We start from the raw sequence: 12265 nt of genomic DNA, 5'->3' as shown, positions 1-12265 counted from the left end.
GGCTTTCTTTGAATTGTCTGACGCGAAGCCGCCAGACGAAGTATGTGGTTTTTCAAGTTGAAATACCTATCGCAATGCTGAATAATTAAAAATTTCTTTCTAAATCAGAATTTTGACTGTCTTATTAAAATATTACTTATCAAATAATTAACAAAGTGCACATGTGTGCGATATTGATAAAGATACGTGGAAATTATTTTATGTTTTAACAATTAATAGCGTATGACTTAAAATTGTATTGGAAATACACATTTTAAATCTATTCGATTAATGTGCTTTAAAAAGAATTCTAAATTTTAATGCTCTATTTTGGATATTGAGAATTACGCAGATTCTTTTTCATTACTTTATTAAATAATAGTGTAATCTAACATCTAATATTTTGATATCAATATTCGCATATATTAAATATGCATTTTCTTTTTCCTAAACAGGGTCTGAACGGCGATTTGGGTGCCCGTGAAGTTCTCATTGCTGAATTACGTGCCGCCGCCGAGCCTTTGCGGGAGAGCTGCGCCGCAGAGGTCCGCGAAAGGGTCGACGCGGCAGTAAATGAGGCCGTACAAGCTTGGGAAGGCACGAGGGCCGAATTGGATGCCCTTTGCACCCGATATCAGCACGCGTGCAGGCTCTGGCAACAATACAGGGACTCCAGCGCCGCGGTGAAAGTCTGGGTGGACACTCAAATGAATAGCGTGGTGAACTTGCCACCCGAGGAAGCAGTCAAACAGGTCAAGGTGGGTAATACTGACTTAGGCTTTTCACCACTAACACAATTTACACGTGAGGCCCTTACTTCGAAAGTAGTTCACTTTCGAAAATTCTACCGTGCCGCTTTCGGCCACCGAAACGAAAGGCGAGATAAGGAAATCTGTTAAATAGCTGATAAGCATTAGGCAAATAAATTTCTTGCAAACGACGAACATTTCGTAAGAATTAGAACTTTACGTAACAGATTATGTTAATTTTTAATTTTTTAAATAAATATTTGAATGTGGCGTGTGTGTGCGCGCGCGCGCGAGAATGAGAGATTCACATAAAATTTTAAAATTGGTGATTTCTGCCAGATTTCTCTCTACTCTCTATTTTGAAATTCAAAGTACGAACTTTAAATCCTAATATGAGTTATCGAAATATCATTATCTTAATCATTAGAAAAGTATTTGAACAATCCCACATTTCGTATGCAAACACACTTATCGATGAAAGTTAAGAAGCAAAACAATTAAAATTAAATATATTTTTAATTTTTATTGTCAATATAATGACAGATATTTTTTGAGGCACAAGTCAAGCCGACTCAAGCTTATCTACGCGAACAACTGAACAACGGCATTTAACTAAGCATACTCGATAACTAAGTGTACTCAAGATTGTGCGACAGATAATATCGGAATACCTATCAACGTTTATGCTCAAACGCTGGCTCGATGTTTTATTCTTACACGCGTTTCAGGAATTTCGCATATAAAACGATGCAACTAATTCAGCATTTTCAATGCGCGTATTTTTTGTTCACCATCTTAATTTTTTTTACCAATGCAATTAATGAATTTTCTGAATATTAACGTGCAAGGAATGCTAAATATTCTTATAACTCGCATACTCTACACGTTAACATATCGAAACGGGAAAAGTTCTCTCTTCTTCTCGCTCTCTGTCTCTCTCTCTCTCTCTCTCTCTATCTCTCGCGATAACGAGCGAGTCGGTCACGTGCAACAGACACGCTTTCATCCCCTGAATGGAGAACCGTATGATGTCATCGCCCCCACCGTCCGCGCGCGCATACTGCTATCGCTGTAACGATGCTACTGCGACGCACACGAAGGATCCAACAAGAGGTCGACTCATCATCATCGTCACCCCTCGCTCACGCTCGCTCGTGTAGTCACAGGCGTGTCTGGCAGGGGTGGGTCGTCGAGAGAATACGGGGCAAGAGGGCGATCCGCGCGGACGCGCGCATCGATCCCTCGGTAACTACGCCAGTCTGGTCCAGGGCGTTGCGGCGTTTACAGCATCCGACTACGCTTTCGACGCGTGCTCCTTGAAAATCATCTCGGTGGAAACGCGAGCTCCCGTTATCGCTTCCGTCCTTATCAAGGTGATTTTTAAACATTTGCGCCGCATATCTGTCACGCATAACGTGAGCAAACACGCGACTGCGGTGTGTAGATGTGATTGCGTTTGTGTTTATATGACAGTATGCGCGTGTGTGAATGCGCATCGGCGATTCGAACCATGTGCTTAGACGGGAGACTGTACAGCGTCGCACGTGTACGCCTCGTTTCGGAGCGGAGCTTCATAAGGACGCGCGTGAAAAAACAGGAAGCATGAACGACGACCTGGAATGAAGACATGTGCACGCCGGAGGAAATAAAGGTAAAGCGACGACGAGCGGAATGACAGAATGAGAAGCCGTGGCCGTTTGTTAGAGGCTGAAGATTCCTACTGATTATAACAAGGGGACAGAAATAACTTGACCGTCACAAAAAAGACGCGTATACCTCGCATATATAAATATTCTCTCTGAGCGTCTGCGCTTCGATATAAAAAAAAATATAATGAAGCAGTGAGAGAGAACTGAAGTAAATATTAATAGCAAGTTTTTTTTATTAGAGTTAATATGTTATAAAGATTTTTAAAAATTTGGAGAGTACGTAAGAGAGAGAACCTAAGATAGTTTCAAGGTCGTTGAATAAAAATTCTCTGTTCCAGTATTCTTATGATATTAGTTCTTTAAAATTATGCGCAAACACATAGTCAAAGTTAAGTACAGTCAATATTTGTTTCTTTTCACACTAAAATCAATAAATGGAAAACGTAACAGCAGTAAATCTGTTAAAAATCTTATACTAAATTTTTTAAATTTTTATTTATAATTATCAAATATTGAATATAATAATCTATCATTATTTATAATTGATAATTATTGTGCACTTAATATTCAAAATCAAAATTTGAAGTATATTTGCTTTGGTGAAAATAATTTTCTGCAAAATTTCGTATTTCAAAATCTCTACAATAAATATATTTGAAAAATTTTTGTTTGCAGCGTTCATTAACTTTTAATAAATTTAGAAAAATTTTCATTCGCATTTAATGCAATGTAAAATATTTGCCGATATAAACGGAACAAAAAATCCCTATGCTTTGCGTTCTGCAGAGTGAATAAAAAATATGCCACTCATTCTGCTGAAACGAGCGCATTTCATTCGTTCGAATGTGCGAAGGTCTTGCCCCGTAACTGATAATGTATGCGTGTTGTATGGATGTAAAACATTTGTCCATCTGTTTAGTCATTGATAAAAGAGGCTTACAGAAAGATAATACTATTTTTAACCATCCGAATACCTCTCAATTGCTTCGTTTTTATGTTAGAAAAAGAGACGAGAAGATTGTTGTCAGCTTTACCCTTGGATATATTTCATCTTAACGTATGTAGGACAAAGCGAAGTACTATGCTACAGCAAGACATCGAGTAATGGAGATTAAATCGATATCGTATATCGCGTGAACGTGACTACAACTATTCAGGCCTCTTCGGATACGAGTTACGAGTTCGAGTATTTAATTATCGGGATACAGGTCGCAACAGACGTATCGATCTCTCTTGCGACTTCGAGCGCGATTAAGCCGACAAAAAAAATTTTTTGATCTGACGAACATTCATCGCTGCATGGAAAAAGAAATCGACAGCGCGAATTGCAAAAAAAGGAATGCATAAAAGAAAATATTTTTCGCGCCAACAACGTATCTGAAATAATCGCATTCTTCGGAGGGAGATAAGATGCGCTCCTCAACAAAAAGTAAAGTATGGTAATGAGAATTTCGGGAAAGTGTACGGCACCACAGACGTTTTCATGGTAAACTTTGTTTCCATATAGAAGGGGTAATAAATACACACCGCACGTGTCTATAAATACCGATAGAGAGGAATAAACATGTGCTCTCCATGTAGACGACTCTAGATCCGTTCTAGATCCGCCTCGCTTAACTGCATCTTGAGAAGATGGAGAAATCTCTGCACGCGCAATTAATGATTTTATATATAACATCTGATAATTTCATACTAAATATGCGAATTTAAAAATTATTTTCCGGAGCTTATTTTAGAATTCCAGATAACTTATCGTTAAAATGATATACGATTTACGCGCTGGCTGCAAAATGCTCGAATAGATTTCGAAGAACGGCTTCCGATAAATTCGAGCCGGCGGCGCTAAGCTTTGAATATTTGTTTTAGATTTGCGAGGAGACACTGGCGGAGCACAAGGAAAGACTGGCAGAGCTGCGCGGTCTGGTAGCGCAGATCGCATCGGACGTGGGTCTGGACGCCGGTGGACCGTTGCACTGCGAAGTCGAGGCGCTCGGTCAACGACTCGAAGATGTTCGGGAAACCCTGTCGACCCTTGCGGACACGGTGGACGCCCGTGTCCTCAACCAGGAACTCGCGCGCGGCGATCTGTGCCAAACGAAAAATTTCCTGGACTCGGTCCAACAGGTACGTGCTACCGCTCATACCGCAGCTGTTTCTGCTTAACTATGTGCCAGTCAAATGTCTACCATTCCGTAAAACACTCGAGCGTTATGAACGTTATGACGACGTGTAAAGACTTGAGAAAATTGTAGGCCTTTCTTCAATGTAGAAAAAGAAAGGAAATAATTTTTCTAAATTATAATAAGCGAGAAGTATATTTCTCCAGGTTTTTTTTTCGGTTGTACATTTAGAAGCGAAGATCGATATAAAATTCCCGAAAATTTTCTCGAGGTATCCGACGCGTCGATTAGCCACCGCGGCACGTACATGCGAGGAAACGGATTCAGGACCTTGGAGAAACGAGACCTTCCTTGAATTTCTCACAGTTAAAACATTTTTCAAGGATCAATGTACACGTATCCCCGATGCGCTCGGGGAACGGTGATCGTTAGGCGTTTTAGGCCGCTTTAGTCTGACGCATCCGTCAGTTCTCGAGCGGCGCACCATTGGTGCTTGGCACAACCTCGATCATCGCTTCGCACGCGCGTTTATATTTTAATCGCGGTAGTTCCGAAACAATTTGTTATGTCAAGGCCGAAGGGCTTAACCCGGGGTGGCAATTACATCAGTCACGAAATCCGCAACAGCTGAATGGCTGCAACACCCGTGTATGCAGTTCCGTCCGCCCGGCGAAAACTTTCGGACTCTGAGAGGCGGCGCCGCGTTTTCAGAATTTACGGGCGCGCATCGTCAACGCCGATCGCAGATAAAGGCGGCGCGATACGATCCTACTTGCCGAAACAGCTTGTATATAACCATCGTCGCGTCGTTGAATCATGTTTCGCACGTGTTTTCGAGGCTGGCGAAAGCAACACTTAACTTAACGGCATCGATCGCGCGTTGCCGCGCCAAGATTCGCGGAAATCAGCGCGCGCGTCTAACGAACACGATCATAATCAAAAGAACTTGTCCGTGTGAATTTTCAGAGTCTGACGGCGGTGGGTCAAGGCGAGTCGAACGAGCAGCTGACGGTGCTGCGGAATCATCTTCTCGCGCTGACTCGCACCGAGCCGCAGCTTCAGTCCATCAAGGATCGCGCGCTGGACGTGTCCGTGCAGGAGCCGTCGGTGGTCGAGGTGGTTCAGCTGTGGCAGCGCGTGTTTCAGGAAACTTTCCAGCAATATCACCGCCTGTCGACGCGGCTGATCCGCTCGCAGGACGTGGCGGCCGCGCTGAAACTCTGGGAGGAATACCTGACGCACGTGCAGGACTTCCTGTCGGGCGGCGTGCCGGGCGACTACAACGGGCTGTCGGAACACCGGAATCTCTGCGAGGTGCACCGCAAACTTCTGCCCGAGCAGCAGAATCTCATATTGACAGTGCGACAGGAAGAGGACCGCGACCGATCGGTCGCCGAGCAGTTCAACGCTCTAACGAATCTGCACAATGAGACGCTGGCGAGGATATTGGAACGGCACGCGGCGGTGCGCGACAGAATATCGGCCTGGGACCGGTACAGAGTGGACCAGAGCAAACTAATGACATGGCTGAAGGAGGTCGAGAGGGAACGACAACGTATGCACCTGCAGTTTATTCACCTGCGACGGCTCGATAAAATTCTACAGAGGATACAGGCGTTGCTGGACAAGCTGCCGGCCGGCGAGGCGCAGATACAATCTCTTCAGGAACAACAAGAGCACCTGCTGACGAACTGCGACGAGGCGCTGGCCGTCTCGATACGCATGGAGCACGCCGCGAATGTGCAGCGCATCGCCAATCTGCGCGCCGGTCTGGAAACCTGGCGAGATTTCGTGCAAAGGGTACGGAAGCTGCACGAGGAGCATGTCGAGCAGTCCGGAGCGATCACCGCGATTTTCCAGGAAGTCGGCCAGACGCTGAGCGCGGCCTTCCACGCGGGACCAACGAGCCTGTCCAGGACGAAGGAGCAGCTGGACTCGCTTCAGAATCTGAAAGCTCGCCTGGCCGAGGCGCAGCGTAATTTAGAATCGCTCGGCGTCGTCACCGAGCAGCTTCGAGAGTGCCTAAGCCCGAGCGACATGAAGACGCTGAATCAACACGACGCGCTTCTGTCGCAACAACACGGCGACCTTGAGTACCAATTAGCCTTGTTAGCGTACAGACTTGGAGAGCGTTGCGGTCTTCACGGCCGATGGGAAAGTAGATTGAACAAATTCTTGTCGTGGATGGACGACGCGGCGAGCAGAACGCAGGAATGCGACACGATGGCGCTGGACGAGCCCGAGGAGACGGTGAAGAGGCTCGAGTGCGAGCTGCAAGCGGAGATGAGCTTGAAGCAGCGCGAGCTCGAGTGGCTGCAGAATACCGGGCAAGAGTTGATCGCGGTCGCCGAAGAAGCGGAGAAAGCGGCGCTGCAGCGATCCTTAGACGAGGTCAACGAGAAGTGGAAATGCTTGATAGCCGGCGGCAAAGCGAGAGCTAACAAGCTGGTCCACCTGATTCAAACTATGAACTTGTTACTGAAGAGAATAGCCGAGCTGCGAACCTGGCTGACCGGCATCGAGGGTCAATTGTCGGAGGCTCTGATAATCGAGAAGCCCACGCAGAGGAGCATCGACAAGAAACTCGAGGATCACGAGCACCTCAAGACCACCATCGAAGCCGAGAGCGGCAGCATCGGCGAGGTATTGAATCTATGCGAAATCCTGCTGAGCGACTGTGACACGTGGCGGGCCTCCTTCAACACGGACGCGATAAGAAGCGGCATGGAAGGCTTGGAGAGACGATGGAAAATCGTGTGCGTCAAGTCCACTGAGCGCAAGAGGAAGATCACGATGATCTGGAAGCTGCTGCAGGAACTAGAGAAGGTCAGATGCGAGCACGAACCGTGGCTAGTCAAGACGGAGACGTCTCTGTCCGATTTGGAGAGCAATATGATCGATATCTCGAAGGAGAAATCGGAGAAAATCATGGAGAAGGCGAAATCGATCGCCAAGGACATCGAGGCGCATCAGAAAGCCTTGAAGATCCTCGAGCAGATATTCGGGCGTCTGGCCAAATCCGGACTAGATCCTGATAATTTCAGATCGCTCACGAGCGACGCAAGGAGGACTATCGACCGATGGCTGGCCCTCGAAACGAGGATCAACGCCATCGTCTCGAGTCTTCAACGAGAGCAGAAGACCTATCGCGAATTCGTGACCACGCACGGCGCCGCGCTGGTAGGTTTGACGCAAGTGGACGTTCGACTGACGCAAATGCAACATCTCGCCACACCCGAGCAGAGATTATCTCTACGACGGAGACGTCAACAGCTGAGCGAGGTCGAGGAGGAACTCGATACTCAAAATGTCACGCTGCGAAAAGCGGACGAGCTGGCTCTGCGCGTTATGCAGGAGAGCAATCCCGACGACGTGGCCGCGATTCAGGAGCTGGTGGACGAATATCAACTGCTGTGGCGGGACATCAAGGCGCGGGTGACCGCGCTGAAGGCCGAACTGGAATCGCAAGAGAGATCGGAGGTCGACGAGGCGGTGCAGGTGGAAACCTTGAAATTCGAGCGGGACACCGCGGTTCAGGTGGACACCCTGCCACGGCTCGTTAAAATGACATCGTGCGACGCCTATCTAATGGAATTAGAGGCTGCTCTGAACGAATGCAACAACGCCCTGAACGCATTGGAAGTAGCGGTGACGCCCGAGCCTGTTTCCGGTCCTGCGCTCAACGCGGCTGCTAAGACTATCGTAAGATTTTTCTCACTTTAATTCCGTGTGTTGTGTATTTTATTTGCATAATCGTTATACGGTTTGTATTTTCAAAAAATTATTCATCTTTTATATAATGCAATGAGCTTAAAATTGAAAAAGTGTGATAAAAATATAATTATTCCACGGAAATATCGCGTTTAAAAAGTGAAAACGAATTAAAAACGGCAAGATTAAATTATACTCTGCAATATTTCGCTGCCTTGAAAATTCACTAACGGCTGATGCGTCTATTGCAGGCTAAATTGATCGGAAGTTGCCAGTCCTCGATAGAACTGGTACGCCACCTCCATAATCTGCTCATGGAAGACGGCAAATTGAGTTTAGGAGCTGCTAAGAGTAGCGAGGTAACGACACTAGTAGCTCGATACGACACACTCATTGCACTAGCAAGAGCACGTGAACAGCAAATCAGAGAGCTCAGGTAAAGTTTCCTTCACGCTCACTTCAATGTTTAGACATTTAGCGTTCCGAGATTTATAATAAACAAAGAGTCCAATAACGATGAGTTTTCGAAATTAATCCTCAACACGTAGCACAAATTTTGTCAAGTTTTTAATATTATAGAGAATATATATTCTACTTTAAAAAATTATTTTAGTTAAAAGATTTATAATGAACGATTTTAATTATTTCGATTTCCGCTTTACGCGCAAGAACTAACTATATTTTACTATTAATTACAGTACTAATATTGTTGTTATATCTAAAATTTCATGATACTTTCTGAGGTTGAAAAACAATATTTATCAATTTATGTGCATTACGTTATTAATTTTTTCATTTAAGACTCAATTTTAACAATACTCTGTACACAATCATCCATTCAGGCGCAATGCTATTTTCGTTAATTTTTTCATGCTACTAACATCCCATAAATAATTTAATGAAATATAATGAATCAACTGTCATGTCATTCATAACGATTTCGCGAAAGCTTGTTCCTCTGTTAAACCTTTTATCTGTTTGCAAATATAAGTACACTGCCCTCCTTAATTGAAATGTCCCAACTCACATTTTTTCGAGAAAAATGAAGATTAAAAGTGCAAAACATATTAAAGTACAAATATAAACAAAAAAACGAAAAATGAGAATTTTGCAGATAGGACATTTTAACCAAGGAGGGCAGTACAATAATAATTGCCTCGCAATAATATTTAATACAGACAGTAATGCTTAGCCAAGCCGATTAAAATAATGCTTATCCCTTATCCCGTACAGATCACCCGTTACCGACGCTTATGCTTTTCCATGCGACCAGTAAGTAAATAATCATATAACAATTAAATTCACGAGAAAATTAATTTACCGTTGTTAATAAGAAACGTTCCCGAAAAGTTCAAAGATATATTTCGAACATTTAACATTTATTATTAAGGCAAAAAGTTACGTTAGTAAATTACACAGCAAATTCTTACAGCTTTTGTAAATATTAATAAAAACACGAATCGTAAATTTTTGCAATTTTTCAGCATGTAAAAAATATATGCTAAATAACGAAACACTTGTCCAATGATAACGGTTTTGACTTACGCGAAATTTTAATTGCGATTATAATTGTTGTAGCAATAGTGGCAGATTGACTTGTCCGCTATGTTCTCGTCGCAACTGGGCTCAGCTGGACAATGATCTCTGGCGTTTAGACAAATGGTTGGAATACGCCGAGGGTACGCAGAGCGAGCAGCACTCGCCGCCCAGCGACATAGAGCAACTCGAAGACGTGATTCAAGATCATCGCGAATTCCTACTGGATCTCGACAGTCACAAGAGCATCGTGACGAGCTTGAACATAGTCGGCACCCACTTGGCCGATCACACCGAGGACACGGAGCGTGCGAAGGAGCTCCGCGATCGATTATCCGTGGCGAACGGCAGATGGGAGAAAATCTGTACAGCTGCCGCGCAGTGGCAGGAGCAGTTGCAGCACACTCTCATGACGAATCACCAGTTTTATCGTATCATAGATGAATTGTTAGCGTGGCTCGAGCGCACCGAAGTCAGTATTCGAGCGAGCGAACCGATCGACCTGACTGAATCCACCAACATCATAGAAGCGAAATACAATAAATTTAGGTGAAGATTCGATCTGCCTTATATTCGCGATTAACCGATGCGACAAATGGAAATACACTTTGAATTTATGTATAGAAAAAAATATAGAATATGAAATATTTTTATATTTTAGGGAATTACGAAGCGACCTGGAGCGCTGCGAGCCGCGAGTAATATCCTTGCAAGAGGCGGCTAGTCATCTTTTAGACGAGCAAACAGAAACCAGAACGCGACTACAAGAATTACGATTGAGACTGCAGTCGTTAAGACGACTCACCGGAATTTACGCGCTTAAATTGGGAGCCGCTCTCGGGCTGGACCCGCGAGACGTCGGTCTCGCCGCTACATCTACGTCTCTCGCATCTCTCTCGCATGACGTAAGCAAAACTATTTACATATGATAAATATATGCCTATTTAAAGCAGCGATCACCGTATAAATTCACTAATTTAATGAATATCGGACTCGCATAGTTTTCAAGTAGATCTTGTGTAACATCGTTGCATTTTCATGCATATGTTAAACATTTTTAAATAGATATTTTATAATTAAACATAAAAATATTTTTTAACCGCGTCAAGTAAAATTCTCGTTTAAAGATGCGTTTAAGATAAAAAAATATTACTCTTCAATCACGTACATTTCTCATGTATATATTAAATAGTATATTTTGAGCATTTTAAAAAGGTTTGTAGATTTGAGTATTTTAAAAAGACGTTTATATATATATAAAATATGTTTAATTATAACGAAATAATATAAAAGTAAATAAATAGCTGCTTGTACAAAATACAAATTCTAAGCAATAGCATATTATTACCATAATAAATTAGACTAAAGGCCATCGCATATAAATTGAAAAAAAATAAGCATAGTTTAGAGATTTCGTAAAATTACTTTTTTGATTAATATAAAAATAAGTTTCTTCAACAAAAATATCGGAAGAAAAATATTTTAGTTTTTTCTCTCTTTTTAATTTTCAACATATCTTTGTAACCAAACTTTGAATTAAAATTCTATAGAATAAAATCTACTTTAATTAATTGAAGAATGTGAATTAATTATCAATTAATTATCAATAAGTTATTATCAATTATTATCATAAATTATAAATATCCATAGATTTTCATTTAAAAAAAAATTAATTCCAAATTAACCAAAAATTCTGCTGGTGAAAATAAAAATAATAAAAAGATTATTCAATAGTTTTTAGGCATTCTGTACCTTAAAAAAAAAAATAAATAAAGCGCATATAAGTTCTATAAAATAATATGATAATAAATATAATGAATATTATACCAAACAAAATTAAATTGATTAAAATACTTATATTATTCATTACAATACAAATGTTATCGATATTATTAATATTTATATATTTATGACAATTTGTATACGATGGGCCTTTAAATATAAAGAAATCAATTCAATTACTTACCGCCATCCAGCTATCTCTGCCATTTAATTGCTACCAACATATTTTCTCAATCGACATCAACTTCTGATCGAAGCGGTTCCGCTCCAACTTCATAAGAGACGCCGTCCGAGTAGTTAACCAAGCACCTGAAATAATTGAAGAAATCGTTGTTAATTACGATACTGCACATTAATTAACATATTCTAATGATAACTTACTACTTTACTCGATGTTTGAAGTACATATTTTCACACTCGATTCACTTTTGCCGGATATAAAACGCGAAAAAATGCGAAACAATTTCACTTTAGTCTTAACTTGGACTCATTGCGGCGCAAACTGAACCGAATGTGGCAGCGCATGCGCACGTATAGATTCGTACAAATATCCGTACAAAACGGTTAATATTTAGTATTTACATAAAAAATATTATATGTAACAATATTAGACAGAAAGAATAATTTACAGTTATCGCGTCAAGGTCAAAAGTTAATGACAGATTTTTTTACAAAATATTTTTTAAATAGATAAAGGCGTACTTTTTTCACTTTTTTCTAAATACTTGAATTATAATCA

At 41.9% G+C, this 12265-nt stretch overlaps 1 protein-coding gene across 6 annotated transcripts in view; it reads left to right on the top strand.

The window, feature by feature from the left end:
* Positions 1-12265, top strand: part of Msp300 (Muscle-specific protein 300 kDa) — a 96199-nt gene that overhangs the window by 81589 nt on the left and 2345 nt on the right. For 5 of the 6 annotated variants that reach the window (XM_067347366.1, XM_012372228.2, XM_067347364.1 and 2 more), the window contains 7 exons: positions 435-737; positions 4244-4501; positions 5464-8199; positions 8460-8644; positions 9442-9480; positions 9787-10293; positions 10406-10649. In XM_067347366.1, coding sequence (XP_067203467.1) covers positions 435-737; positions 4244-4501; positions 5464-8199; positions 8460-8644; positions 9442-9480; positions 9787-10293; positions 10406-10649 — 4272 coding nt within the window. The remainder of the gene's footprint in view (positions 1-434; positions 738-4243; positions 4502-5463; positions 8200-8459; positions 8645-9441; positions 9481-9786; positions 10294-10405; positions 10650-12265) is intronic. The other variant, XM_067347368.1, reaches the window with a different exon arrangement.

This window comes from Linepithema humile, chromosome 1 (genome assembly GCF_040581485.1).
Source record: "Linepithema humile isolate Giens D197 chromosome 1, Lhum_UNIL_v1.0, whole genome shotgun sequence".
Classification (NCBI taxonomy): domain Eukaryota; kingdom Metazoa; phylum Arthropoda; class Insecta; order Hymenoptera; family Formicidae; genus Linepithema; species Linepithema humile.
This window is presented reverse-complemented; position numbering and strand designations above follow the sequence as displayed.